The following is a 27,454-nucleotide window of genomic DNA, read 5'->3' on the forward strand; positions in this document are numbered from 1 at the left end:
CATTGATTTCATAGAATGCGCTAAACAGCGATAAAACGGTGATTTAATAAAGTGCTTCAAGCAGCACCAAGCAAATGGAATGGTGATACATGATCGATCTGTTGCGATAACGTTACCTTGAGAGATTTTACTGTTAAGTTGTAGCCAAAAAAATTAAAAGATAGACAATTTATACTCTTTTTTTTATTCATCTACATACAGATACCAAATACTCAAACTAGAACAGCTAAACCAGTTAGTCAACTCATTTGCAATACTTCGCCTATACCAATAATAAGTGTTGTCAGGTTTTTCTACTATCTTTTCCAAATTTGCAACATCAACGATAATCAGTTGTCCCTATCTGGTTGATCATCATTAAACACCCCTCACTGAGCTAGGCAAGAAATTCCAAGAATTGTATCACTTACCATTTCAATCGGCGATATAGAAAGAAGAAAGAAGTGAGATGCTGAAAAATTTCAGCTTTATAACGTGTCGCGCTCGCACCAATCATTCATCCCAGTAACAACTCCAACATATCTCAGCCCACCAATACCTATCAACCATGAAGGCGACTTCAGGACCAGTTCTGGCTGCCATGATGGGCATTCTGTCCGGTAAGTAGAATGAATACATAAAAAGGAATATAAAGTCCCTAATTTTTTCAACTACAGGGTACCTCTTCTTCAACCCTATCCTCCAAGAAAAGAAGTACGACCTTGAACAGGAAAAAAAGCGAAACCAACAGACTCAACAGGAGAACGCCCCACAGGACAAGCAGTGAAAGAGAAATATAATATTTACATGTACATATAATTTAAAGGTCGTTTCATTACCACAGGAGTCATCGTTAGCGGTTACTTGCTCATGCTTCGTAGGAAGTTGTTGCTCTTGATCTTCTCCCGGTTAGCCTGGCGCCGCTCCAGAGCAGCCTTCTTTTCTGGATTCGCCTCCAGCTTCTGTGTCTTGACATTCTCGTCGAGTACCTCCCATAGCCAATCCGGGTACTGGTCCTCTGGCAATGCAACTGGATCCTCTCCGTTCTTTCGGACGTTGATCCCTTTCAGTACGGTCCCTGCCGGTGCTATCGACGCGACCTTGATCTTCTTCTTTGGTGCAGCTGCAGCTTCAGTCGAGTAGGCTCGCGCCAGCAGCCTCGAAGTCCTCAGTAACAGTCTCATCTCTAATAGCTCTCTTTTCCGATGATGGAGGGCTCGAACGGGGATATTGAAAAATTGTCCCAAATGGTCGACCACGACGTGATAACCCCAGTTAACTTAATTTTTCAATCTCAAAACAAAATAAAAAAATATTTCTTATCGAGATCGATATTTACAAAATAAACCATTTAAAGATGGGTAAAGCTCCAAAAGATAGAAGTAGCAGGAAGCTGCGCAAGGCTTTGGACCCCCTGGCCCGGAAAAGTGCCGATAAGCCACAGAAAGTGGACGAGAAAGATGCCCAGACTACGACCATCGCTCCGCTAGTCGCCAAGCTCAACTCTGCGAACCCAGAGGACCGTGCCATGGCTTTGGGGACCATCTCCGCCTTGGTCGAGAACGAACAGCTGAGAATGATGTTCTTGAAGGAAAAGCTTGTGGCCAAGATTTTGGGCACCTCTTTGAAGGATAGCGATTTCCAGGCGGTAGCCAATGCCTACGGCTTGCTGCGGAACCTGGTCATTGAGCAGGGCTACGACCTGGCGAAGTACGTTTACCGACAGAATGTGCTGGAAACTGTTGCTGGTGAGACTCAGAAGTGGACCCAGGTTATTCAGAGCGGCTCTGAGTTTGAGAAACTGACTGCTCAACAGAAACAGGCTGGTCTTGAGACCCTCCAGAACATTCTGGGGCTAGCCTGTGCCATGGCTGGGTTTGATGACGAAATTTTCGAGGCGATTTCTGTTAAAATGCATGTTTCTGAGCTACTTCCGTTCATTATCGACTTCTGCAAGGCGAACATCAACGACACTGCCCAGCTCTACTATGTGGCCATCGAGTCTCTTTACACGCTCTCTGAGGGTAATCCGAACCTTACAGCCGCGCTGGAAAAGTACAATGTCGAGCAATTGGCTGATTCACAGCTCCCAGCCGAGACTCACGTTTACGTCATTGGCGCGATGTACAATATCTTCATCGAGCACAGCATTAAGGAGAAGACCAAGGACAACAGCATCTCATTGCAGCTACTACAGAAGCTGCTTTCTACCGTGAAGTCGATTGATTCCGCCTCGGCAATTAAGAAGCTCGAGGAGGACAAGTTTGACTTCCATGCCCGATACTCCGTCAATGCCGTGCAGACTGGACTTGAAATCTTTGCCGCTCTCTCCGAGACCGTAACTCTCGACCCTTCATTGATCTATAAGGCCGAGGAAAGTAGCGAAGCAACTGGTAACGATTCTATGGAGGAAGACCTCACTGACGAACAGGTAGCAGAGAAGTTCCTGGAACAGCAGGATGCGGCCCGAAAAGCTGCAATGGAGGAACGGAGAGAAGAGCCAGAGGATGAAGACGAAATGTACGACGAGGATTCTTACGACGAGTCGAAGCAGGACCCAGTCGTTACTTATCTGGAGGACGAGATTCTGCCATTTATCGTCAGTTTCTTGTCTAATCCAGTTTTCTCTACTCGAGCTTTTATTGCATTGAACAACATCGTATGGACTCTCCAGGACAACCTGCCGCCAATTGCGCCAAAGTGGAAAACTAATGCTGCAGAGCTTTGGAACAATATTTTACCCATGGCTGGCAATGACCTCGGCGACATTGAGGCTCAGAACGGTGCTGTTGGTGTGCTTTACGCCATTGCGCAGGCTTTCCGAGGCGATACTCCGGTCTCCGTCGAGCAGATTCGGCCTATCGTTCAGCTATTCGTTAAGTTCCGTGATAACAAGGATATTGACAGAGATGCCGTGGCCGAGTATGGCAGCCGAACAGTTGGTATGCTCACTCAGATTGCCATGCGCGCTGATAGGCATGAGATAACCAAAGAGGTCGCCGACTTCCTGCTCACCATTATTACTCAGCCGGCTGAGTCCCACCCAATTGTTATCATTGAAGCTCTCAACTCCATCTTCGACGTGTTTGGCGACGCCATCTACGACTACGACGAGCCGGTGTTCGTCAAGGGTGGAATGCTTAACATTCTCCAGCAGAGCTTCTCCAAGATACGAGCTGTACTGAAAAAGGTCGACAAGAACAAGCTCCCGGCTCTTCGAGAGGAGGCTGATGAGGCTCTTGTTAACCTATCTCGCTTCATTGATTACAAGAAGAAGGAGAGAAGGCATTAATGTGCGTTATTCCAGTAATTCTAATGCAACACTTTTTTATGAAGAAGGAGAGAAGGCATTAATGTGCGTTATTCCAGTAATCTCTAATGCAACACTTTTTTATGATACAATTACAATTACGTTTTTCTATAAAATGGTAAACACAATGGTCAAGATAACATCAACGAGACCATGCTGGATGATCAACCAAGCTGCACTATACAGCAGTTTCGGGCTGAAAACAGTCCAGATAAATAGATGATGCTTTAGGACGAGACAAGCGCCCATGATGCCTAAGCTTGCCATGCTGAAGAATACCTGGTTAATGATCGTTCTTGTGACGATAATCTTCTGCCGTGGAATAACCTTGAAAATATGGCTTTCTAGTAAAATGGACAGCCCAGTGATAGACCAGTATAACGGACCGACCCAATTACTGATATAAGTCAAGATGCCCACAATGGTCATGTTGTACGATCGAACGCCGTTGTATGCGTTCGACAGATCAATGGAAGCAAGGGAATTGCTGTTACCTAGGGCGAAGAAGGACACATGCTGAAGAATCAGCAGGAAAATGACAGTGGTGGACACTTCCCGGGCATTCATTCGAACGTAATACCGCATCAGGTAGAAGAACGGGAACACGAGGATATTTCGCGTACGAGTTTGGTTGACCAGGAGGACTTCGAGGATATACGACAAGTTGGTAATGGGTCTAATCGTGTCTCTGCCTTCCTCTGGAGGGAAAATGATCTTTGAGAGCTGATATAGCGCCCCAACCCCAATTGTGAAAAAGCTCAGTCTCGCGAGACTAATAAGCATGTCGGGATTATCTTCACCGGACTCTACCAGTTTGGCAACAATGGATGGAACGGCGTCACCAGCCTCGTAGGCCATGTGCATTTTGAACATCAGAGATGACACCGTAGTAGTGAAGGAAAACACAAATCCAGCCATCGAGTTGACATCCGAGAAACACGATCGCCACAGTCGCTCAGTCAATTGAGCATAGTACAAAGTAATGAAGAACCACAAGACAGTGCTGTTTTGATCGAGTTCCAGGTACTTTGCAATATCAGGGCCACCGGCATACTTCTGTCCCGTCTGGTTCCAGCCCCTAATAATTCGAACTAGCACCAGGCAGACGACCCAGTTGATACCAGTATTGAATTTTCGCCGCGAGTCGCGGATATAGCACCAGGCAACCCAACCCGTGGCGCCCCAGTACCAAAAGTGGTGCTCTTCCTCTACGTTGCTGCTGCCAAACATGCTAGTAAAATAGAGCATTGTGATCAGCAGATGAACAAACTTGACCAGTTTGGTAGTTGACTTCAAGGACAGGAACTGGAAAAGCGAAATTAATGAGGCAGCTGCAAGCATGAGAATTGCATTCCGCATATCCGTTTCGTTGTAGTTGCTAGAAACCTGTGAGAGCAAGCCCTGGGCTCTAGAAAGGAATTCAAAATCAAGCTCTTCGTCGGGATCTTCCTGACATTTCCACCACAGGCACCGCAGTGACTCGAGTTCATTGTCGCTGTCAAAATCTTGCATCGACTGGCAAAATGCTTGTTCATCCGCATCAATATCCTTGAAATTCGAGAAGGACGATTTTAGAATATTGGCTACCTGGGCAACATTCTGTGCAAGGACCAAAGATCTCTCTTCGTCCGAGACCCACAGTTCGTCCAAGAGCTCTTTGACTACGACACCGAGACTGTTTTTTGGTATCGGGAAGTGCATCAGGGCGCTGAGAGTGGGAACCAAATCAGCCTGCTGGATGCGTCTATAGTACTCGTACCCATGCTCAGGAGGATTTAATGGCGCTTTCTGCGGCCTGTTGAACTTGTTGGATACGAAAACCATTCCTGGAGATGTCTCTCCAGCAGAGGATCCGCCATGATTACCGGCTTCGTTCATACCATGATCTCCACACAACACGAGCAGCGTATTATCGTCTACAGATTCGTGGATCTTTTGGAAAATAGAGTCCATCTCCTTCTGTTTTACAGGCATAAAAGGGCTCTCCGGGCCGCCTTTATGGCCAATGTGGTCCAATCCCAGGTAGTGCAGGATCAGGACATCCCATTCCTGGGAACTCAATTCTTCGTCAATATGCCTCGTCACGTTATTGTCAACTTCAGTGAAGTCGCTGACAAAGAAACTGGCTGTACCATCTGTCTTTTCAAACACTCCCGGGAAGAGCTTGATCCAAGTGTCGTCTCCAAACATGTGGATGCGCTTATTCTGGCGCTTCAACTGCTGGAGCCAGGAGTCCTGGTCAGCTAGAGTTGAGGAAGTGTCCTCCTCTGCAATGTTGAGAATAGCGTCCAAGAAATTTGGGGTCGAGCCAGTCGTCAGGCCCTTGATACGAGGTAAAGTGACAGTTGGAGGTGTGGAATGGGCGGTGAAGGGGATCCCCTTGCCCTGACGGATTAATTGATGGACGTAGTCCATGCTCGACTCGTTTGAGAACATGAAGTCGCTCCGCATCGCGTCGACGATCATGAAAACAAGCTTATTAAACCTCGCGTCGCCAAGGTACCCGTCACCGTAGTACTCGCTGTATCCCGGCAGGACCAGCTTTTTGGGGAAGAACCCTCTAGCGAACAACAGGAATCCGCATATCTGTAGGACTAGCACGAGGAATACACCAATCCATCGTTTTATCATTGTCATTTCGCGGTACTGACGTGGACTACAGTGTAATGCATTTATTAAATCATCGTATGGGTGTGTCGCGCGCATCGATCACCAAATCAAGTCAGGGGAATCTCATTCGCTATACCATTACCTTATATGCTGACTATTTATATATTATATCTTTGGGAATATGAAAAGAATGATTTATTATAGCATTGGGTTTGCCTAATTGTCAGATCGTCTCATGAAATTGGGTACACCGGAGATGATGAGTAGACTGCGACGGGATAGATAGAAAAGCGGAGATTCAAGCACGTCACATAACATCCGTACCTAGATGGTATCCATCTATCCAGGTGTATCAGTCAAAAATCCCATCAGATAATTCAAATAAACACACATAAAGCTTATTTTAGACAGTTATATCAAATTAACCCATAATCACCGCGAAGGGGGAAGTTTTACCAGTCCCCCCATATACACTCCACTGTACTTCAATTGATTTGGCTATAATAACTTCGCAGAGCCCCAGAGAGGAGGGGGTTGCACTAGGCAGCAATGAAGAGTATACGAGGGCCAGCCCTCGAGCTCCCGTGGTTGGGGGGCTCTGCCCCCCAAACCCCCCGTTCCTAATCTTCTGGAGTGGTTGCTGGGCCCTTGGGCTCACTCTCCGCGAAGCGGTGCCCCAGGGGGGTTTGGGGGGACTGGCCCCCCCCATATACATTCCACTGCTTCAATTGATACCTCCGCAAAACGGAGCTATCGAAGAAGTATTACACGCGCCGCGTACTGTGCGGCTCACGTAGTGGTGTTCTGAGATATACGCCAAAATGTCTCCCCCCTGACTTGGAAAGCCCACACACCTCTCAAAGCCATAGTGTACAGTACAGTAGTACACCAACGAAATGGGCGTTCATGGCGACGACCCTCCGGCTTCGGCACAGTTCGAAGGAACCCGGATGCGGGCCTTTTCGCATACGCGGACGAACTCTTCATCGTCTTCGAATTCGAGCCACGTCTCTTCTCCAACCGCCACAAGCGATTCGGCTAGCCTGATCACGAACCCGGCGATTCCTCCGATAGTGCCGCTTCGCCATATCTATAATACGCCAGGGTCAGTAGGGTCTGAGAGTGACGTTTCGTCCAATGCCTCTTCCCACAAGCTGCAATACCAGCACACGGCCTCGGAAGCGGCTGCGGTTGCGGCGGTCCGCAATACGGTCAACAATGTGCAGATAACTGCGCGATCTCATGACGATATTCATAACCTGGGGGTTGGGGTTGGGCACACTCACACTGGCGGTACCAGTAATACTGGATACAGTAGCACCAGCCACCACGGGTTTTATTCGCATTTATCACATTCAAACAAGTTTTCGTCAGTTGCCGCATCTGCTGCGGCTCTTGCGGCGAAACCCAAAGAGAGCGCGCTTTCCAAGGCGAAGCTGTTTGCACGGACCGCCAAGCCACATCTGAGCTCTTCTACAAACCAAGGATTGTCTCATTCGAAGAGGAAAGGCGTTGATTTGACAGTCCAGACGAAGCAATTGCCTCCGGGAAGACCATCCTTGTCTGAAAGGTCTCCTTTAGCGCGACCTTCGAAGGAGCTAGAACGGATTGCATCGATAGGGACTATGCCGGTGCTGGGCCCAGGTTCTGCAACTACAAGGGATGACCGGCACAAGCATCATATTTCATTTAGGAGCCGCAAGGATGCCCACAGCGGGGTCATGCTCTCGTCAAGTTCGTCGAACTCGAAGCTCATTTCAGACGCCAGCATTTATTCGTTCCATCCGTCGAGCCCCGGTATGGCTTCTATTGATGTCAAGAACATTAATACAAAGGAGGACCGTGAGCAGTTGGCGGAGGAGACGTGGTCTCTGCTGCGGTCGAGAGTAATGCCTCTTTTTACTGGCGAGGGGCTGCGTATTCCAGTAGAGGATCTAAATAACCTGGTTCTTATGAGAGTCAGTTTTATGATGCAACAGGGGAGTACCGCTAAGGACGTTGTCAGCGAGTTTAAAGGGTTTCTACAGAACGGTATGCGAAACATTGACCCTACACTTGTCAAGTCGTCAGACGATAAGCTTATTTCTAAGCTCGTGAACGCATGGATGCGGTTATTTACCAAAATTACCCCCTACTTGGAGGCCATATTTCTACCGTTGCAGAACGAATTCGAAGGAACGGGCCAGCTGCTCAACTCCCAGGAGGCCAAGGAGTACTGGAGTGTATTGCTAGAGAAAGACGGACGGCTAAATACGCGAAGATATATACTCATGGCGTTCCGCGACACGATGGTGATACCGGTAATTGATCGGTTGGAGCATCTAATATCGCAGTCGCAGCTCAACTTTGAGGGCACAACCATGACGGAGACTGTGCATCGCATCCTCCAGTGCACAAATATTCTTGCTTTGATTCAGTCGGGTGATGACAAGCAGCAGATGGTCGAGCATTTGGTCAAAACATTGAGAAAGTATTGGCTGTCCATGCCTCGAACCGGCAAAGACCGCCGGGGATTCGTCCTCTCCAAGGAGTAGCATTATAACTTATGGCCTCTATAATGGTCGATAACGTCCAATAACGGTGGATAATGGTCAATAACGTCCAATAACGGTGGATAATGGTTAATAACGTCGAATAATGAGGGATAATGGTGGATATTACATCCCCTTGAGCTGGTCAAGCAGGTCTTCATCAATGGAAACCTTGGCTTGTTTTGGCTTGCGCTCTTCTTGTTGCTTAGTCTGAATGCCAAAGAACTTTGCTGTGGACTTGTCGTCGGAGAGTAACTGGCTCATGGTATTGTTGACCTTGGACTTGAGTTCGGCGTCCTTGAACTTGGATCGCTTAGAAATCTTCTTAACTCCTACCGACGCCACCTTCTTATCCTTCTTGTGAACTACCTTTTTCGACCCTTTACCCATTATTTATTATCCACGGTTTAAGTTGAAAGTACCAGGGGTATAATCTGTCTTATCGGAGGTTGAAAATTATTTTTTTCGTTGATCCGACCACTCCAAAAATTTTCCTTCCCCCTACTGAACGAGTATAGATGCCTTCGACACACAATAAAGACAAGCCGTGGGATACGGAAGATATCGACAAGTGGAAGGAGGAGCCTTTCCTGCCAGAGGACCTCAAGAGTGGTGAGCCTTTCCTCGAAGAGAGCTCTTTTGCTACCCTGTTCCCCAAGTACCGAGAGGCTTATCTGCAGCAGGTGTGGGGCGATGTGACTCGAGCCCTGGAGAAGAAAGGCATCGCTTGCGAGCTGAACCTTGTAGAGGGCATGATGACTGTCAAGACGACCAACAAGTCGTTTGATCCGGCTGCGATTCTCAAGGCGCGAGATCTGATCAAGCTGCTGGCGCGGTCGGTTCCGTTCCCTCAGGCGGTGAAGATTCTGCAAGATGATATTGCGTGCGACGTTATTAAGATTGGCAACTTTGTGTCGAATAAAGAGCGGTTCCAGAAGCGGCGGCAGCGGCTGCTGGGCCCCAATGGTAACACCCTCAAGGCTCTGGAGCTGCTCACCAAGTGCTATATCCTGGTCCAGGGCAACACGGTGTCGTGCATGGGTCCGTACAAGGGCCTCAAGGAGATCCGGAGGATCGTTGAGGACTGCATGAAGAACATCCACCCTATTTATCATATCAAGGAACTCATGATCAAGCGGGAGCTGGCCCAGAAGCCCGAGCTGGCGCACGAGGACTGGTCGCGGTTCCTGCCGCAGTTCAAGAAGCGAACTGTTGCGCGAAAGAAGCCACACAAGGTCTCGGAGAAGAAGTCGTACACGCCATTCCCGCCTGTACAGCAGCCGCGTAAGATTGATTTGGAGATTGAGTCTGGTGAATACTTCTTGAACCAGAAGGAGAAGGAGGTCAAAAAGCTGGAGGAAAAGAAGGAGAAGCGAGAGGCGGCCAAGGAAGAGAAGCAGAAGGAGCGCGAGAAGGCGTTTGTTGCTCCAAAGGAAAAAGAATACAAGAAGAAGAAGCGAAGCAGAGACGAGTCCGAGGGGGACGATAAGAAGAAAAAGAAGTCCAAATCGAAATCAGACTAACTAGCATATATCTAATAAATGTGACCCATCTTCATCAAATCTTCCGCGAAGCGGAGCCCCTGGGGGGTATATGCACTCCACTACTTCAATTGACTTGGCTATAATGTCTCCGCCGAGCCCCCAGGGGCGATGTATTCGAGGGCCAGCCCTCGAGCTCCCGTAGTTGGGGGGCTCTCCCCCCCAACCCCGTTCCTAAGCTTCTGGAATGGTTAGTTGGCCCTTGGGCTCACACCCTCCGCTTCGCGGAGCCCCAGGGGGGGGGGGGGGGGGTTTGGGGGGACTGGTCCCCCCAATTTCCTTCTGCTAATTCTGAATACAGCTCATTATTATAACATCAACATATCAAAACAGTAATAATCTAAGTAGTTAGTCCATTTCGCACCAGGGTCGACCGGTGCCTTGCTGATAGCCACACAGGGCCTTCTCAAGCCACAGTGAAACCAGGCCCGACATTACAATTCCCGCACTATCGCTAACCCCCACTGCGCCCATGGCAAACTCGCGCTCTTCATACGGCACCTGCTCAAGTACGAGGTGGTACGTGTTCACATAGGCCAATCCTCCAAGGAGACCCTCGTAGAACATGAGGAACATGAGGATATACACATTGGGTATCACGACAAACAGAGATTGAAAAATGCATAGTGCCAGATTGAGCAGCTGAAGCACCGAGGGTATGTAGAGCCTCCGCACGCGGAAGAATGGTGAAGAAGACCGGGATATTAACACGCCAAGCTGGTACAGCGTTCCATAGGTAACGTAGGCATCCCGGTATCTGGAAAATGGCATCTCTTCAATAGGGAAGAGAAGAGTGGGTGAGATTCCCTGGTTGATCGCGTACTCCGCAAAGTAGACTAAGCCCAACGGCAGCATATATGGAGTGAACAGTGGGGTTAGTCGGCGGATGGTACCTGAAATTGAGCCCAACTTGGTCGCTTTGACGACTTGTGCGCGGTTCTCAGACGAAGAAGGCATGATTTCCTCATCTTCTACGACTTGCTGGTACTTTGCAGTCATAGCGAGGTCTACAGCAGGCAGTACCACACTGTAAACACCCCAAAAGCTGAACGGAACCAGACTGAAGGCGATAAGCGTCGTATTAGTAGCCAGACCAATCCACGTAGTCATGACCAAAAAAGCGAACGACCCTACAAGTCCGGCAGCCCCTGTACCGGAACTGAACCCTGGCAGAGCCCAATCGCCATAGTAATGGGTCAGAGATAAGAACGAAACCTCGCCAAGCCCACTTGAGAGCGACGCAAGGACAATTCCAAATAGCTTTGGCCCTAGGGAATTGGAGAAAGCAATGGTTTGCATTCCCACAAAGCTGAGGACAATTAGAAGTGCTATTCGCACTGAGTACGGCACAACGTGGATGAAGAACGGTGCCGCTAGCTTAATTACAAACGCCGGTAACACATCTGCCAGAAGCACAATGGCTTTAGGGGCCGCAGGGCCCACCAAATCTATTGCAGCGGACAGGATAACCACGTAAAGGACATTATTGACCAGTCCAAACACCCAGAAAGCGCCGAATATGCGAGTATGCTCGTTAATCCGCGGCACCTGCATGGTCAACTACGATAAAAGCTACGGTTAAAACGGAAAAACTACACACTCACACTCACACTCTAGAAATTAAATAACGTAGATCCCCCTGAAAATGCTTCACCGTTTTTGTGATAGGTGATTTATGTCCTGGAGTACATATATGATGTGTGGTGGGGTACGTAGATCGGCCCTTTTTGATATTGTCGTGGGAGACATCACCGACATCGAATACTACCGGTATCAATAACCTGTCGAACTGCGACTGAGTAAAATCATGTCAATTCCAAGCCAGAAAGACAGGAAGTACGACAGACAGCTGCGTCTCTGGGCTGCGAGCGGTCAGAGTGCACTGGAGAGCGCCCATATCTGCCTGGTAGGCGCTACCGCCGTGGGAAGCGAGCTAGCAAAGAACCTTGTGCTGCCTGGTGTAGGCCGGCTGACGGTCGTGGACAACGCGACAGTCACTAAAGAAGACACCTCGTCAAATTTCTTTGTCGAGCAAAGCAAAGCCGGCCTGTCACGGGCCAAAGTCGTGGCAGATCTCCTCCAGGAGTTAAACCCCGAGGTGAAGACCAGGGGATTGGACGTGGACCCCAAGCAGTTTGCCACGTCCGAACGGGACTGGACGGACTACTCTTTAGTAATTGTGTCCGGTGTAGACTACTCTGTGGCGTTGGCGCTAAATGAGCGCCTGTACGACCTCAATATCCCTCTTATGGTTGTGGATAGCCTTGGGTTTTATGGGTACTTGAGGATTTCCAAGAGAGAGCACACAATTGTAGATACTCACCCGGAGTCTTTGGTTGATCTCCGGATCCTCGACCCCTGGCCTGAGTTGGAGGCCTTCCGGGACTCTTTTGACCTCAATTCGCTTGATAGTAGTGATCTGGCTCATGTTCCTTACGTAGTTATCCTGCTCATCTATCTAGAGCAATGGAAGTCAGAACACGGAAGAGTGCCTCAGAATTATGCTGAGAAGAAGGAATTGAGGGATAGGATTGCCAAGGGAGGGTCCAAAACCGACTCAGAAAACTTTGATGAGGCTTACGGCGCAGTTTTGAGAGCTGTCCAGCCCAGTGATGTGCCCGTATCCATTAAACAATTGATGGAGGAGGGTAGCCGCCATGATATTGGCGGGTCTAACTTCTGGGTACTAGTATGCGCGTTGCGTGAATTTGTCATGGCGAACGGTGGGCTGCTACCGCTGCCAGGAGCCCTGCCAGATATGAAGGCAGACACACTGGGCTACGTTAAGCTGCAAAATATCTACAAGGCCAAGGCGCGAGCCGACTTTGAGAAGTTCAAGTCTATTTATACTGCATTACTCGCGGAGGCTGGGCGGCCGGGTGCCATCACTGACGAAGAAGGAGAGCTATTCTGCAAGAATGCAAGGTTCATTCGGTACGTGCCTGGATCGAAGTTGGAGTATAAAGTAGCATCGGTAAACATCTCACCGTCATCAGATCCACTACTTCTTCCGGTTTATGTCGCCATTCGTGCTGTGAAGAAGTATATCGAAGAGAAGAACGAGGTTCCTGGGAAGTCTGAGGACGTGGTGGACTTGTCGGAGGAAATCGCTGCTGTTTTGGACTCGATTAGCGGCGTTGAAATTGATTCCAATGATGTGACAAAAGTCGTCCAGGAGATTGTAAGGTCAGGTTCTTCGGAAGTTCACAACATTGCTGCATTCATGGGAGGCGTTGGCGGCCAGGAAGCAGTCAAGCTCATCACTACTCAGTACGGTGTGTTGGATAACGCCGTTGTCTACGACGGCATTTCGGCATCTACGAGATCTTACAAGTTTTAATTACCTAGATTAGAATCGTTCATTACTACCAATTTCTAATGCATTTAGAGCCGCTCTTTCCTCAACTGACTTTTAATATGTTCAACCCCCTATATGTGGTTTACCTCCTACGGAGTCCCATCTTTCGCGTAGGAGGTATATATATGGTATATCATTCCAAAACGGATCTATAAGTTCGTCTATAATGATTGACTACGCTTCTGTACTAATGATTAAAGATCATCAAAAGCGGCAACATCAACGCTCTTTTTCTGTCGCTTCTTTTCTTGGACAACGTCCTTCCAGTCTCGCTGTTCAGCTTCTTCGTCTGAAGATTCAGCTTCAGCTTCCTGCTTGGCCTTTGCCATGGCCTTGGCGTTTCGTTTAGCCCGTCGTTCCTGCTTAGTCTGCTTCTTTTCCAATTTCCCACTCCAGGCCAGATCATTCATCTTTCGCTTTCGCTTCTTCTCTTCTAGCTTTTCTCTATCGGCCTCCATTGCCTTCATCTCCTCCTGGCGCTTCGCCTCTCGCTTGGCATCGGAGTATGCATACGCGTCCATATCAACCTTATCGCCAAGCCAGGACTCCTCCTCGGCAATATTTTTCAACTCAGGCATCTTCGGCAGTCGCAGCAGATTATACGACTTAGCCACACTTCTTAGGTCAAGATCTTGAATTCGGAAAATAGACGAAGCCGTGTGCTTCGCATAGAACCGCACAAACGAGAGGAACGACCTCAGCGCAAGATCATGGCGCCCTCTGTCCTCGAGGATCCATTTTCTAACTTTGGCTTCATGTTCTTCAAGGCCAGGCAGGTCAGGGACCTCCTCTTCCTCAAGAATGACTCGTTTGACTTGCATAAGGTTGACGTAATCTTCTTCCCTTCCCTCATTAAGCAATACCAAGTTAGATCCACTTCGCCCCGCTCTACCAGCCCGTCCAGCACGGTGCAAGAAAACACTTGGGTCGCTCGGTGGATCCAATTGCAGAACTTGATCGACATCTGGGAAATCGAGACCTCGAGCAGCCACATCAGTAGTAAGCAGCACGCACTTGCTAGAGCACTCAGCAAACTTGTTGAACGTGCTGGTTCGTGGCCCCTCAGGCAGTTTCCCGTGTAGAGAGAAGATTTTGGGCAGGTCGCCATCGTAATCGCTCAGCAGGAAACTGAGCAGTGAATAAATATACGTCACGCCTATGCACGTAGGCAAATACACAATCATCTTCTTATAATCGCCCCCAGCGATCGTATGGTATAGCAGAGGAATCTTCTGTTGCGGCTGGACCACCATGTACTTCATGGCCAGGGTAGTAGGCACCTTCTGATGCGATTTGCTGCCAGAGACGACAATCTTATATGGATTCCGCAGGCCAACCCGGACCACTTCGTTAATTGCGTCGGAAATTGTGGCAGAGAATAGGCCGGCTCTTTTCTGCTTGGGCATAAGACTGAGGATCTTGCTGACGTCGTTCTTAAAACCAAGGTCCAGCAATCGGTCAGCTTCGTCCATAACCAGAACCTCAACAGCGTTGGTATGGACATTCGGGTGATTCAACAGGTCCAGCAAACGGCCTGGAGTGGCAATGAGAACATGCGGTTTAGTGGAATGGAAGATTTTTAGATCAGCGTGCGCTGGAGTTGATCCTCCAATGAGCAGCTGAGATCTGATTGGCCTCGTACCTTCGGGAGCAAACTCCAGCAATCTCTTAAGTACTCCATGGATCTGCTGTGCGAGCTCTCGTGTGGGAACGATGACAATGGCATTAGTCTGGCCAACTTTGAGGGTTGTGTCGAGCTTGAGAATCCGCTCAATGATCGGGATCAAGAAGGCCAAGGTTTTGCCTGACCCAGTCACAGCCTCTACCACAACGTCTCGATTTCCGGAGAACATGGGGATTGTGGCTGCCTGGACGGGGGTCATCTGGGTGAACCCTTGCGACTCGACAGATTCGAGGATCCAGTCTGTCAGAGGCGGGTTAAGATCTGACCACCTTTTCGAACTAACCATATTTCCTAGGACTTGAAGATAAATGGATTATGCGAATTTAGGCAATAGGGCTTGTGATATTTGATTTGATTATACCGAATCAAATATCTAGATAGTGGAGATGGTATGAGCTGGTATTGGTATATGATGGGCTGTCGGACCTAAAGCCTATCCAAATTTTATCAAACAATACAGCGAAGGCAAGTCAAATCCTACAGATATAATAATATCTAGTTGGTCCAAATAGTTGACAGGTATTATCTGTTTAGTACCGGTAAATGACCTGTAAACCGAATTTTCACTTTGATATGATGATGTCTTAAAATTTTTTCCCAAAAAATTAAACCGATAAGGCTTAACGAAGGATATATCAAACAACTTTGATAGATATAGATCTGACCAAAATCAGAGAACCTATAAAAGAGCTGCAGTTGTAATATAGATTAGATATATTTGCAGCTTCAATAACTGGCGAATGTTCCTTCGAAGAACGGGATTGCTGAGACTCCTAATACGACGAAACTATACCATGGCTACTAACACAGATCACACCAAATGGACGAAAGAACAACTTCTAAGCCGAATTAAAGAATTGGAAAACCTCAGCTCGAAAAATGATTTGATCAATCGCGTAAAAGAGCTCGAAGCCCGAGCTCCGCCTAAGAGAGAGCTCCCTCCCCATTCGAATCCTTCTACGCCAGAAAAACAGCCAACCAAAAAGAAGAAGGAGATGGATTTCTCCAAGTTTGCGACCCGAAAAATCGCAATTAGATTTGCCTATGTGGGCTGGAATTACCACGGATTGGCTGTCCAGACCAGCTCCGATCCTGAAGAAGTCCCCACTGTAGAGCACCAAATCCTAGCAGTACTGCACCGCACAAGGCTGATTCCAACTATGGATGTCAGTGACTGTGAGTTCAGCCGGTGCGGAAGAACCGATCGTGGTGTCAGTGCGCTCCGGCAGGTTATTTCCCTCCGAGTACGGTCGGTTCTGTCAAAGGAAGACCAACAGGATCCGTCGAAAGATTCCAAGGAATTGGACTACTTGCATATTCTGAATAACCTTCTCCCGGCTGATATCCGTGCATACGAGATCTGCCTTCGGCCTGGAGACGAGTTTGATGCGCGATTCAGCTGCATATCGCGGCATTACAAGTACCTCTTCCTCACCGAAGGACTAGATATTGAGGCGATGAACAAGGCAGCCGGTTATTTCCTCGGAGAGCACGATTTCCGCAATTTCTGCAAGGTCGACCCGTCCAAGCAGATCTCTAACTTCAAGCGGACGGTCATGGCTGCATCTATTGTGCCCCACGAGTCCATCCCAAGCATGGTTTATTTTGACCTCAAGGGCACTGCATTCCTGTGGCATCAGGTGCGATCGATGATTGCCGTGCTGTTCATGGTGGGCCAGAAGCTTGAGGCTCCGGAGATGGTTCGAGATCTGCTGGATATGTCTAAGTACCCACGACGCCCAGTGTACGAGATGGCAGCGGACTTCCCACTAGTACTCTACGACTGTGAGTTCCCGCCGGACATGGAGTGGAAATCATTCCGCAATGGAGAGACGCAGGAGCGAACGTACGTCAAGCTGCATGACCTGTGGTACGACCAATGGGTCAAAACGGCCATGGTAGGCGAGATGAAGAAGATGTTCGAGCAGTGTGCTCACAGTGAGATCCCAGTCAAGGAAAACCCGAACAAGATTTTCATTAATACTGGCGCGGGTATGGGCCGTGCTACGACGAAGTACGCCAAGCTGGAGAAACGAGAGCGGCTGGAAGAGCCTGATATTGTCAACAAGCGATGGCTTGAAAAGAAGAACGCCAAGAACGCCTCTGCATAATTCATTTCTGTTGAATGTCTCCTCCGCGAAGCGGAGACCCCCCATGAACACTTTCCGAAGCTTGAGTTGACTTGGGGGCCAGCCCCCAAACCCCCGTAGCTCCGCTTCGCGGAGGAATTCAGTCTAATAAGTTATTCATAATGCATAAAAACGTCCAGTTAGTAGTAACAGGCCTGGTGGAGTGCCGGCAGGCTTTTATAGTCTTCCTGCCAGGCTGCCAGAGCCTCTATGATCTCCGAATCAAGATCGCCACACTTTGTCAGCCTCTGAGCCAGATCTAGAATGCCCTTGCCGCCCTTGACTGCCTCCTGATAGTTATCCTTAATCTCAACGTTGATTACATGCACCAAGCGGTTCAACGCAGGCTCTCGGTTCAACAGGTCGACACACACGCTGTCAAAACACCTCTCTTCGCAAGTAAACACAACATCAAATACCTGTCCGTGGTTCTCCTGCCATCTTTCCGGGTGGTCTTTGATCTTTCGGTTTCGATCCAGCATTAACAGCACGCCGTTTGATTTGTACAGTTTGGGGTCTCGATCGTTCAGTTCTCTGAACATTTCTTCATACGGCTTGCCGAACGAGTAGACTACTGGCTTGTCAATGCTAGGACCGGGCAGCCTGACTGCTGTACCTGTGCCGAAACTCGATACGTTGAATCCAGCCTCTCTCAGGACTCGATGAGCCTCCATGGACCTGGTCTGTTAGTTCGAAGTTGCGGAATGAACCAGTGTATCACTTACCGATTGTTGTTGGATGCACATACTGTGCAGAACTTCAGCATGGAAGCCATTTCAGGGATATTTGATGGTGATATTTCAGGTACCGAGATTTGAGCGTGACGAAATTTCGCCGACGCGACTCCCCTTCTCACTGTTGTAGCGTTACAGCTTTACAGCTTATAGGATCATGACCACAGCAGTTAAAGTAAAAAAAATGCAACAGATAAGATTCATGAATTATATATCAGGGTAGTCGTAACGGAATTATAACCAGAATAGCATTGTGGCTGTGGCCATGATTGCATTGCAGACATGATAGTATTGTAGCCACAGGACCGGCCAACATCCATGATAGGATTGTAGACACGATAACTATAGCTAAGAAAATACTTACAATTGAATACCACAAAAGCGGTTTATTACATAGTTATACGTTCATTAGACATATAATTAAGATGTAAATGTTGAGTTACAGGGCATGTCATTTGTTCACAGCTCTCCATTGCTAATGCCGTGGTAGGTAGCAACCTATTGCGAGGGGTAGTAACAGTGGTTACGGTGTAAGCATAGTTCAGAACTCTCACTACTTGTACGTTCTCAGATCTGCTTACACAACTTTTGTTACAGCTGACTCCTGGCCCCTTTGGGCCTGCTTGGCGGGGCCGCTTCCCATTGGTGTAACAACCCTGTATTGGGAGGTTTCGTTACGCTGTAACAAGCTGTCCAATCCCTCCGCGAAGCGGAGCTACGGGAGCTCGAGGGCTGGCCCTCGAAAACATTCGCAGCAAGAGCTAAAGGGGGGACCAGTCCCCCCAAACCCCCCTGTGGCTCCGCTTCGCGGAGTTTCTCTCAATTGCTAGAACGATAGCCATATTGAACTCTTTGAAGCTATAATCACAATTATAGCCCCGCATAGCCTTAAGTCCATGAAGATATACTGAAAATAATGCCATAAATACAATACAGATAAATTAAATAGCTTGGCGCAGCCCCAATGCATAGAGATCCTCTTCTAGCTCGTCTGGCGACGCAGACACCACCTCGGGAGCCGCAGGGAACCCAATCTCCCGCTTTATACCGCACAGTAACGAGATCTCGTGCTCCAAGTCCTGCCTGTAAAACACCTCCATCTCGTCGGGCCGAGCCCGGTACGAATACTCGTGCACCAAAGCGTCCATCGCCCGCCGTTCGCGGTTCACCCGGTACCACTCCTCCGTCGTGCTCAGCAATAAACTCGCCCGAACGTCTGCCTGCTCCTTAAAGTACTGCTGATGCAGCTGGTCCCGAGACGCATGCGTCTGGATATCTATGCAACGGCGCTGGTAGTCCCTTTGAGCCCTGGCCAGGCGGATCTTATCATCTCGCACCTTCTCAATCTGCTCAGCGACACGCGCCAGCTCCGGATGTGTCCCGTCTGCGCACATCTCAATCTCAGCGACATACCGCGCCATCTTATCCTCATGAAGCTTGTCGCGCAGTTTCGCAAAGTCAATCTCGATTTCCGTTAGTAATGCAATTGCCTCCTTCTGCTCCCGCTGGCGCAGCACCTCAGCAGGATCGTTCTCATTATCTTCTTCCTCGTATTCCTCTTTCCGGGGTGCTTCCTCTTCCTCTTCTTCTTCCTCCTCCAGCTCGGAGTTGGACTCCTTCTTGCCGTTGGCCGTCTTGGCGATGGTTACTGCCGGGAAGTCGACCCGTCTCTTTTTGCTCTGTGTCGAATCATCCGACAGCCGTCTTTTGCGCTCTTCCATATCGATGCGCTCCGTCTCAGCTTCCGAATCAGTGCCTTTTTCCTCGTCGTCTTCCTCCTCTATCGCTCCATTTTCCACGCTGTCTGCTGCACTTTCGGCCTTTACTGGCGACAGGCTGACCACTTCTGGAGGCTCCGCCTGTCTGCTACTGCTCTCCTCAACCGCCGTTTCTGTACCTTCGCCTTCCTTCATCGTTATCTCGCGTCTCTCTCTCGAGTTTGGAGGGTTTTGTGCTGTGAATGCCCCTCCATCAGAGACTCTCTCCTCCATCGGAAAGACGCTCATCACGTGATTTTTTGCTTAGTCATGGATTATGTAAGCTCGCTTGCGCGCGCGAAAGGCGGGGGTGGTATGGACCGGCCGGGTGGTGATATTTTTCTTCAAGGGCCAGCCCTCGAGCTCCCGTAGCTCCGCTGCGCGGAGGAGTAGGCGGGTAATTGGCCGGATAATATGCAGCGGATATAACCACGGGGGGTTGCCGCAGCTGTCAAAATACAATGTCGAAGTTGTCCATTCCTCCCAACGCGCGCGCGCACGCTGCCACCATTGTCGGTAAAAGCCCCGGGCTCTCCACTATGGGGGGACGGGGGTAACGGTAGGGGGGTTTGGAGGGCAGAGCCCCCCAACTACGGGGTCTGGGGCAGAGCCCCAGAAGATGACTATTTCATCAACTGTCAGCTAGGTGGGCATTAGTAGTTAGCAAATAATACAGTAGTGAAGAAAGTGTATGTGGGTAAGTGGCGGCATACTTAACAATCGCATTGTCGACTCTTCCTGTGCGTCTAGTTTGGTGTGAAACCGCATTGCATAAAGTGGTTTGATAGTACTCAGATCTGCGCAGGTGTGACTACAGTTACGTACCCCTTATGGGGGCCGCAGTCGTTTTTGAAGCATGGGCGGTCATACGGGGAAAGGGGGAGGGTTACGTGTCGAGTTTGTGGAGCAGCCAATTGGCGGGGCAACGGGAGGGAGTGTTACGGGGTACGGAGGTTACCAGGTATGGAGGTCAGGATTGGCGAGGTGCGTTTTGTCACGCACGCAGAGCGCCAGCGTACAGCTGTTCGAGAATCCACAGGCTATGCAGAGAACTGTCATGTAGGTGCCAATGGTACGGGACTAAATGGCGGAAAGGCAGCCTCCTATTCATGTGTGGTGGACCACATGTCCGGGACTTTTGTGGGACTCTTGTAGCTGTACTAGAGAAAGCAGGAAATGGATGAAAGGGTGGACTGGGTTAAGTGAAATTTCACAGAGGTGGAGTACTATTTGGCTGCCGATCGCCAATTTGTCATTTCCATGCGTCGCGGCTGGAGTCCCCTCCTCAATGTGTAATGTAATAATAGAAAATCGGGACGTACATATGGTTGATTTGGTATGTATATATAAAACGGTTATGGTCTCTCCGACAGGATGGATCAAACGCCTGAGATTTAATTACATCATCGCCGCCAACGGTTTACTCCAGTTTTTTTTATTTATTAATCTATTTTTTATTCGTATATACCCGGAGTGATTTAAATTACACTCGTTTGCTGTTGAGGGTTCTATTAGTTGCTGGAGCTAAATTATATTTGACTCTCTGTGGAGAATATTGACATATTTATACATTCTTATCCCCCTAAAGCGTTAGGACCAAACTAATCCTGGTAATCCAGTTAATCAGTCCTATTAATCCAGTGAATCCAGTGAATCCAGTAGGACTGTTGAATTAGCTGAGTCAGTTGAAAAGAATACTTGGTGGGCCAGTTGGACAAATACTTGGTGGGCCAGTTGAAAAGAGAATAGTCTGGTGAGCCAGTTAAGAGAGAGTATTTGGTGAGAATAACCAGCGAAAGAGAATATTGTCTGGTAGAAAGACTAGGATAGGTTGTGATGGCCCAGAAGGTACTCCTGACTGGAGTGACAGGCTTCGTCGGGGCCCATGTCCTGGATATCCTGCTCAAGCAACAGTACCATGTCATTGCTACAATACGCCGCTCAGAACAGGCGCACTTCTTGCAATCAAAATACTCCAAAGCGACCGTCGCCTTCGTCACCGTGCCTGACATATGTCAGGAAAACGCCCTGGATAACATCATGAAGTACAACCCCGATATCGACCATGTCATTCACCTGGCCGCCCCACGAGCCCCAATTATAACCGAGGGGTCAGATAAGGACATCTTCGACCCCGCAATTAAAGCAAACACAAACGTTATCACTGCAGTGGAGAGGCACGGGTCAAATGTGCGCACAGTAGTAATCACCTCGTGCTTCGCAGCCATGGTCAACGACCCGCCGGCGCTGGACAACCCGCACAAAATATACTCCTCGCGAGACGTGAACCCCATCACCAAGGATAAGGCGAAGCAGTCGCAACTCGGCGCATATTTTGGTGCCAGAACTTTTGCTGAGACTGCTGCCTGGAAAGCATTCACTCGCATAGTAGACCCCCAGTTTGCGCTCATCACAATTGCATTACCCTTAGTACTGGGCCCACCCATCCACCAATTAAACCTGGATGCTCCGATGAGCGATTCGTTGCGGTATGCCTATGGTCTGCTCGATCCGGCATCCAAGTTGGCTCACGAGTCCATGTTTGTTGCGCCATTTTTCATAGACGTTCGAGACGCAGCATTGGCTCATGTTCGAGCCATCCAGATCCCTAAGCAGACTAACCGGTGGTTTGTTGCCTCGTCGAACATATGTTGGGCCCAATTAGTGGCTCTGGCGCGGCAGCAGGTACCCGAACTCAAACCACGCATTACTGAAACGATTAATGATGGCGAGGATGAGGAGCTCGACAGACAGTGCGGGTTCGATTGCTCTGATTCTGATGATATTGCTATTCAATACCTCCCTTTGCAGGCCACGGTCAAGGATATGTATATTAAGTTCCTGAAGCTGGAGCGCCAACAATTGCAAGCAATACAGAAGCAGCATAAGTAGCTGTCTTTTAACCAATTGCAAGCAATATGGAAACAGCAACAGAAGCTGTTTTTTTTTAACGATCACGACGCTTTATGGTATTTATAGACTGAATTACGTATACTCCGTACTGATGGAACTGAAGTCATTGAACTAAATAACTAATTGGATAGTTAAGCCTTGGCCCAGTCGTAGGAGTTATACAACTCCAGCATCTTATCATATTCCACACTGGCCCGGTTCGTCCACCGAGCCTTCCTGCGGATCATCGCAGGATCTGCTTGGACCATGCCACCAACAACGTCGCGACCAAACATGTTCTCATCCCTGGGCCACCTGTCCGCACCTTCCTCTACAATATGGCCAATGCCGCCGTTCAAATTGACCCACACATGGAAATACGGAGCCTCTTTGGCAATGCTGGCGCGGAACGCATACTTTCCCGTTCCCTGGCCGTTCTCACGTTCTTCCATCTGCTTGGCTGTGGCCCTTGTGTCAATGATCTTTCGGTGGCTGCCCCACTCGTCGGAAACGTTGAGAATGGCCTCGCTGAAAAACCCTGGAGAAGATTCAGCGAGGTCGAACGGAAGCGGAACTGCCATGATACACGCATGCTTCTTCATAGACCGCGAAACTGCCGTCTCGTAGAAGATAACTGCCTTGTTCTGGTCATGCCACATCTGCGTAATTGTCTTCATGTAGTTGCGAATCTCCTCCCACTCATCGTCGTCGCACTCCAAAGTGTTCATACAGTGGTCCATAGGGACAATCGCCAACGTTCCTTTGACTACCACAGGTTCAGGAGCCATGCAGACATAAGAGCGGTTAGCAATGGAAACAATTGAAGTTGCCGCCGTGTCGCCGTTCTCCATACACAGCCAGCAATTCTCGACTACTGACTCGAGCTGTCTCGTCTTGGCAATTGCCCGGCTGCGAATAGCCTGCTCACTTTCCTGGGTTGTTTTGGCCAGCTTCCCCGCAACGTCGTCTTGATAATCGGTGTCCAGTTCGTAGCTTCCGTCGGTGGCAATTCGAGCCGCCAGCTGCGTATCCAGAGACTTACCCCCTCGTGAGAGGTTTCGCTCCTCCTGGAGAAGGTCCTGAAGCGATTTTTCCTCCTCAGTGGCCTGTTTATTGGTTGGTAGCGGTTGGAATCGCGAGTCTATGATTTTGACGGTCGCCGTCTCAGACTTTCCAATCGCTTCAATCTCTTTTTGCAGCTCTGTTATTCGTTGGGTGTCCTTTTTAATCTGTGCTTTGTACAAGTCTGCAGTGAGTTTGTTGAGTTTAGAGACCCTTGACGCTTCTTCTGACTCTAGGAGGGATTTCTGCTCTTCACGAGTGGCCTCTGGAAGGTCTTCCTGTTGTACTGTCGCTTCTACCACGTTCTCAGGAAGTCCAATTTCAGGTTCAGGCTCAATATACCATTCTCCTTCTGAATCTTCGTCGACAATTTCCACAGTAATGGGGTTAATCGTCTTTACGGGCTCCTCTTTTGGGGTGCGCTCTCGAGACCTCTCGCGATATTTATCCCGCGATCTTCTCCTTCTCTCTGGAGATCTACGTCTTTCTCGATCGCTTGATCTCCTCCGCCTTTCACGGTCATGTCTATGATGGTGTCTATCTCGTGATCTGCTGCGTCTTCGTTCGTCGTCCCTATGACGATGGCTACGGTGGCTATGGTTGTGGTGTCTGTGGGACCTACGAGAGGATCTATCCTCGTCTTTTTCACGTCTTTCGTCCCTGCTGGACCGGTATCTGTCGCTACGCGTGTCTTCCATTTATCAGTTGCGGACCTAAGTCGGTGATCATTCCGGAGCGGACTTTTTTTTCATCTTATCAACGAGGATCTATTATCAACGAAACGATCTATTAAAATGCCAGCTAAGTACTGGTGCGAACTGTGTAAAGTCGTATGTATATTTATTTGCAATTTTTAGGTTCTGTTACTGACGAGATTTGGTAGTTTGTGGTGGACACTAGGCTGGGCCGCAAGGAACATGAAGCCTCGATGAAGCACAAATATGCGAGAGAGCGGCAAATCAATGAACTCCAAAGAAATGCAAGGATTAAGGAGAAGGAATCTCATCAGATTTCTAAAATCATCAGTGGAATTGACCGTGATTTGGGCATAAAGTCTACAAAGGCTACTACTAGTCGTAAAACCACCGCTTACAAGCCTCCTGGGACTGTAACATCAGTCTCGCAAGAGCCACAGCCTGTTGGAGAACCGGTTGTTGGAGCTGGAGTTGCGGGAGAATGGGTTACGATTGAAGAATCTACTAGTACGTCTACTTCTTCGATTATTACCACCAAAGAACAACCCGTGGAATCAATTGACAAAGACCAAGAGGAGAGAGATAGTAAGCCAAGAGTTTCATCGCATTCGACTACTGCATCAGGCCATAAACGCATGACGTTTAACCACCCGGAGGATAACTGGAGGATATCTAAAAAGAGTTACAAGCCACCAGTTGATCTGGACAAGCTAGAGCAATTAGTGGCAAACGAAATCAAAACAGAGGAAACTACAAAATCCAAACCCTCATTATTCAAAAAGCGAAAGAAGGGAATGTCCTCCAAGTAATGACCCTCTTCGTTACTAGCCATTCGGTCTCATTAATATCATCCGGTCTCGGATCTTGAATTAGTGTGGGGTGAGGAGGGATTCCGTGCCCCAATTAGGCAGGGCGACCCGGGGCAACCAAATGCTTATAAAAAGCGGTCTTATCACGCAGTTGGAATACCACTGCATACTCCAGTAAAACCGAGGAAACGACAAGAAATAACCGAAAGAATGTGTGGATGCGCTAGTGGACCAAAAGCATGTGCCTGCTCCAACTGCCAGTGCGCTAACTGCGGCTGCAACAAGAGCTCCAAGCTCTAGCCAGCCAGATCTCACTAGTAAGTGGACTATTAGTCGAAAACGCTACTATACTGATACTTGGCATTAGCATATTTATTGTAATACAACTATGTTTTTAAACCATTGCTATTCAGGTGTCAACATGTAGTACTAGTAGAAGAGTGTCTTCGAGGGCCAGCCCTCGAGCTCCCGTAGCTGGGGGCCAGCCCCCAGACCCCCCCCCTCCTCCGTTACATCGGTTACAAACTCCCAACCTGTAACAAATTTCCCGTTACAATGCGTTACAGAAGGCAACAACTAAAAATCTCCGCGCAGCGGAGCCCCAGGGGGGTTTGGGGGGACTGGTCCCCCCATGAACGTTCAACTGCTCCTATTGACCTGGGTACTACAAGTCCTCCGCGAAGCGGAGCCCCAGGGGGGTTTGGGGGGACTGGTCCCCCCATGAATGCAAGACACCCGTAGTTCGAGGGAAAGAATTAGCGATATTTACAAGACAATACATTAGATACACCAACGGCTCTATACTATATACATTTTCATGAGTTACATTAGGTCCACTCCCGGGTCTGGCCCCGGACGAGCTCGAGAATCTTCCATCCGTTGGTCTCTTCGTTCTCCATCTCCTCTGGAATCCGGGTGAGCACCATGGCGTAGGTCGACTGCTGGATATGGTCCTCCATACCGGCGGCAATCTCGCCCGTCTTGACGTTCTTGTACATGTGAATCTCCTGCGCCCGGCAGCCAATGACATAGACCGGCACATCAGAAGGCGACAGGATCTTGGCGTTCAAAATGTCGACACCCCGAATATCCAGCACCCGCCCGGCAGAGAAGAGTCCCTGCTCCTTGTACTGCTTGGCCGAAGTCGCCCAGATGTTGTACGGAGCCTCGGAAAGCCACATCTTGAGCACTTCCTCGTTACCCTTGACGTAAGCATCAAGAACTTCGGGTAGAATATACCCCCGGACTTCACTCAAAAACTCCTCCTGTCGGAACGTAGGGTCCATCTCCTTGAACATGCGAACAACCCGAGCACTCTCAGTCTCCTCGAAGAAGGACCCGATCTTGTCGGTGACGGATCGGACCGACGAGATGAGTCCGTTCTCCGACTCCTCGTACGCCAGCTTGACATCCGCCCACTTCTTGCCCACAGTCGACTTCTCAAAGTCGGAGCTCCACTTCTTGGTCTCGGGCTTCGCGGTGGCATGGGCCTCGACAGCACCTCCGGCCTCGGGGTTTGCCTTAACCCGCTCATAGTTGATCCCGGCCCGCTTGGCCTCCTCAATGCGTCGCTGGTACTCCTGCTCTCGTCGCCGCAGTCGCGCTTCCTTCTCCTCGAACCCTCCGTACCGCATGCTGCTCCCGTCGTCAATGACGTTCTTGATGTCCTTGTAGAGCTCCGTCTTTCGGATCGGCTCCGTCGCCTTGTCCAGACTGTCCACCGTCTTGGACAGGCCTTCTCGCGTGTGCTTCATAGCCGTAGAGTCCCACGCAGTGCCCACGGCCTTGCCTACAGCCTCACCCGTCATCCGGATGCCTCGTCCGGCCACGGAGGACGCCGCAGAGGAGCCCTCTCGGGCCTTGTTCATGGCATCCTTGGCCCGCTGGAACGCAGCGCTCTCGGACATTCGGCCAGTCTCATCCTGGAGAGCCTTGATGTCGTCCTGCAGCTCCTTGCTCTTCTTCCACTCCGTCTTGAAGGTATCCAAGAACACCTGCATTGGCGTCCTCTCCGGATCCCCTTCGCTTCGTCGCAAGCTCGCACTGCTCTGGAACCCTCGAGCCGCAACTCGCCCTCCTCTTCCCAAGTATCGCTTGCCGGCTAGCCTCAGCATTCTTCTCTTCGGGGGTTAGTACCTTGTCGCTTTCTTCTCGTCGTCGAAAGAACCGCACGGAATTTCGAATTTTTTTCCCTCGGCGGAGATGCGGTGCCTGTCCGCGCGCCTCCGCCGATCTCCCGCCGCCCAAGCCGCTCTCAGTGCGGCTCACGAACCCGGCCTGGCCGCTTCCTGGGGCTCTGCCCCCCCCCCCCCCCCCCCCCCCCCCCCCCCCCCCCCCGCCCCCCCCATCTGGATCCCCCCGCC

The 27,454-nt window shown here is 49.5% G+C and overlaps 17 protein-coding genes across 17 annotated transcripts; 8 read left to right on the plus strand and 9 right to left on the minus strand.

The window, feature by feature from the left end:
• Window positions 1-547: 547 nt before the first annotated feature.
• On the plus strand, window positions 548-766 carry TRVA0_069S00298 (uncharacterized protein; the record flags this gene model as incomplete). The annotated part of the gene is made up of 2 exons (XM_076687677.1): window positions 548-599; window positions 657-766. The coding sequence occupies 2 exons, from the start codon at window positions 548-550 to the stop codon at window positions 764-766; spliced, it is 162 nt and encodes a 53-aa protein (XP_076538082.1).
• A 73-nt stretch (window positions 767-839) lies between these two features.
• MRPL37 (mitochondrial 54S ribosomal protein mL54 MRPL37) lies at window positions 840-1,163 on the minus strand (the record flags this gene model as incomplete). The annotated part of the gene is made up of 1 exon (XM_076687678.1): window positions 840-1,163. The coding sequence occupies one exon, from the start codon at window positions 1,161-1,163 to the stop codon at window positions 840-842; it is 324 nt and encodes a 107-aa protein (XP_076538083.1).
• A 173-nt stretch (window positions 1,164-1,336) lies between these two features.
• Window positions 1,337-3,271, plus strand: SYO1 (Syo1p; the record flags this gene model as incomplete). Its single annotated transcript, XM_076687679.1, has 1 exon — window positions 1,337-3,271. The coding sequence occupies one exon, from the start codon at window positions 1,337-1,339 to the stop codon at window positions 3,269-3,271; it is 1,935 nt and encodes a 644-aa protein (XP_076538084.1).
• Window positions 3,272-3,397: 126 nt separating this feature from the next.
• LAS21 (mannose-ethanolamine phosphotransferase LAS21) lies at window positions 3,398-5,920 on the minus strand (the record flags this gene model as incomplete). Its single annotated transcript, XM_076687680.1, has 1 exon — window positions 3,398-5,920. The coding sequence occupies one exon, from the start codon at window positions 5,918-5,920 to the stop codon at window positions 3,398-3,400; it is 2,523 nt and encodes an 840-aa protein (XP_076538085.1).
• Window positions 5,921-6,795: 875 nt separating this feature from the next.
• Window positions 6,796-8,433, plus strand: TRVA0_069S00386 (HbrB domain-containing protein; the record flags this gene model as incomplete). Its single annotated transcript, XM_076687681.1, has 1 exon — window positions 6,796-8,433. One exon carries the CDS (start codon window positions 6,796-6,798, stop codon window positions 8,431-8,433), a length of 1,638 nt encoding a protein of 545 aa, XP_076538086.1.
• Window positions 8,434-8,556: 123 nt separating this feature from the next.
• Window positions 8,557-8,820, minus strand: TRVA0_069S00408 (uncharacterized protein; the record flags this gene model as incomplete). Its single annotated transcript, XM_076687682.1, has 1 exon — window positions 8,557-8,820. One exon carries the CDS (start codon window positions 8,818-8,820, stop codon window positions 8,557-8,559), a length of 264 nt encoding a protein of 87 aa, XP_076538087.1.
• Window positions 8,821-8,948: 128 nt separating this feature from the next.
• On the plus strand, window positions 8,949-9,953 carry KRR1 (ribosome biosynthesis protein KRR1; the record flags this gene model as incomplete). Its single annotated transcript, XM_076687683.1, has 1 exon — window positions 8,949-9,953. The coding sequence occupies one exon, from the start codon at window positions 8,949-8,951 to the stop codon at window positions 9,951-9,953; it is 1,005 nt and encodes a 334-aa protein (XP_076538088.1).
• Window positions 9,954-10,319: 366 nt separating this feature from the next.
• On the minus strand, window positions 10,320-11,525 carry YHC3 (amino acid transporter YHC3; the record flags this gene model as incomplete). Its single annotated transcript, XM_076687684.1, has 1 exon — window positions 10,320-11,525. One exon carries the CDS (start codon window positions 11,523-11,525, stop codon window positions 10,320-10,322), a length of 1,206 nt encoding a protein of 401 aa, XP_076538089.1.
• Window positions 11,526-11,778: 253 nt separating this feature from the next.
• ULA1 (Ula1p) lies at window positions 11,779-13,311 on the plus strand (the record flags this gene model as incomplete). Its single annotated transcript, XM_076687685.1, has 1 exon — window positions 11,779-13,311. The coding sequence occupies one exon, from the start codon at window positions 11,779-11,781 to the stop codon at window positions 13,309-13,311; it is 1,533 nt and encodes a 510-aa protein (XP_076538090.1).
• A 212-nt stretch (window positions 13,312-13,523) lies between these two features.
• Window positions 13,524-15,299, minus strand: SPB4 (ATP-dependent RNA helicase SPB4; the record flags this gene model as incomplete). The annotated part of the gene is made up of 1 exon (XM_076687686.1): window positions 13,524-15,299. One exon carries the CDS (start codon window positions 15,297-15,299, stop codon window positions 13,524-13,526), a length of 1,776 nt encoding a protein of 591 aa, XP_076538091.1.
• A 508-nt stretch (window positions 15,300-15,807) lies between these two features.
• On the plus strand, window positions 15,808-17,124 carry DEG1 (pseudouridine synthase DEG1; the record flags this gene model as incomplete). The annotated part of the gene is made up of 1 exon (XM_076687687.1): window positions 15,808-17,124. One exon carries the CDS (start codon window positions 15,808-15,810, stop codon window positions 17,122-17,124), a length of 1,317 nt encoding a protein of 438 aa, XP_076538092.1.
• A 158-nt stretch (window positions 17,125-17,282) lies between these two features.
• SSU72 (RNA polymerase II subunit A C-terminal domain phosphatase) lies at window positions 17,283-17,917 on the minus strand (the record flags this gene model as incomplete). Its single annotated transcript, XM_076687688.1, has 2 exons — window positions 17,283-17,820; window positions 17,868-17,917. The coding sequence occupies 2 exons, from the start codon at window positions 17,915-17,917 to the stop codon at window positions 17,283-17,285; spliced, it is 588 nt and encodes a 195-aa protein (XP_076538093.1).
• A 900-nt stretch (window positions 17,918-18,817) lies between these two features.
• DEP1 (Rpd3L histone deacetylase complex subunit DEP1) lies at window positions 18,818-19,789 on the minus strand (the record flags this gene model as incomplete). The annotated part of the gene is made up of 1 exon (XM_076687689.1): window positions 18,818-19,789. One exon carries the CDS (start codon window positions 19,787-19,789, stop codon window positions 18,818-18,820), a length of 972 nt encoding a protein of 323 aa, XP_076538094.1.
• A 1,680-nt stretch (window positions 19,790-21,469) lies between these two features.
• Window positions 21,470-22,525, plus strand: ARI1 (NADPH-dependent aldehyde reductase Ari1p; the record flags this gene model as incomplete). The annotated part of the gene is made up of 1 exon (XM_076687690.1): window positions 21,470-22,525. The coding sequence occupies one exon, from the start codon at window positions 21,470-21,472 to the stop codon at window positions 22,523-22,525; it is 1,056 nt and encodes a 351-aa protein (XP_076538095.1).
• Window positions 22,526-22,677: 152 nt separating this feature from the next.
• Window positions 22,678-24,285, minus strand: TRVA0_069S00606 (CWF19 family protein; the record flags this gene model as incomplete). Its single annotated transcript, XM_076687691.1, has 1 exon — window positions 22,678-24,285. One exon carries the CDS (start codon window positions 24,283-24,285, stop codon window positions 22,678-22,680), a length of 1,608 nt encoding a protein of 535 aa, XP_076538096.1.
• Window positions 24,286-24,381: 96 nt separating this feature from the next.
• Window positions 24,382-25,091, plus strand: TRVA0_069S00628 (uncharacterized protein; the record flags this gene model as incomplete). The annotated part of the gene is made up of 2 exons (XM_076687692.1): window positions 24,382-24,417; window positions 24,471-25,091. 2 exons carry the CDS (start codon window positions 24,382-24,384, stop codon window positions 25,089-25,091), a joined length of 657 nt encoding a protein of 218 aa, XP_076538097.1.
• Window positions 25,092-25,918: 827 nt separating this feature from the next.
• On the minus strand, window positions 25,919-27,091 carry TIM44 (protein translocase subunit TIM44; the record flags this gene model as incomplete). The annotated part of the gene is made up of 1 exon (XM_076687693.1): window positions 25,919-27,091. The coding sequence occupies one exon, from the start codon at window positions 27,089-27,091 to the stop codon at window positions 25,919-25,921; it is 1,173 nt and encodes a 390-aa protein (XP_076538098.1).
• Between the last annotated feature and the right edge of the window lie 363 nt (window positions 27,092-27,454).

The sequence above is a fragment of the Trichomonascus vanleenenianus genome (genome assembly GCF_965637985.1).
Source record: "Trichomonascus vanleenenianus strain CLIB 3782 genome assembly, contig: TRVA0_069S, whole genome shotgun sequence".
Classification (NCBI taxonomy): domain Eukaryota; kingdom Fungi; phylum Ascomycota; class Dipodascomycetes; order Dipodascales; family Trichomonascaceae; genus Blastobotrys; species Blastobotrys vanleenenianus.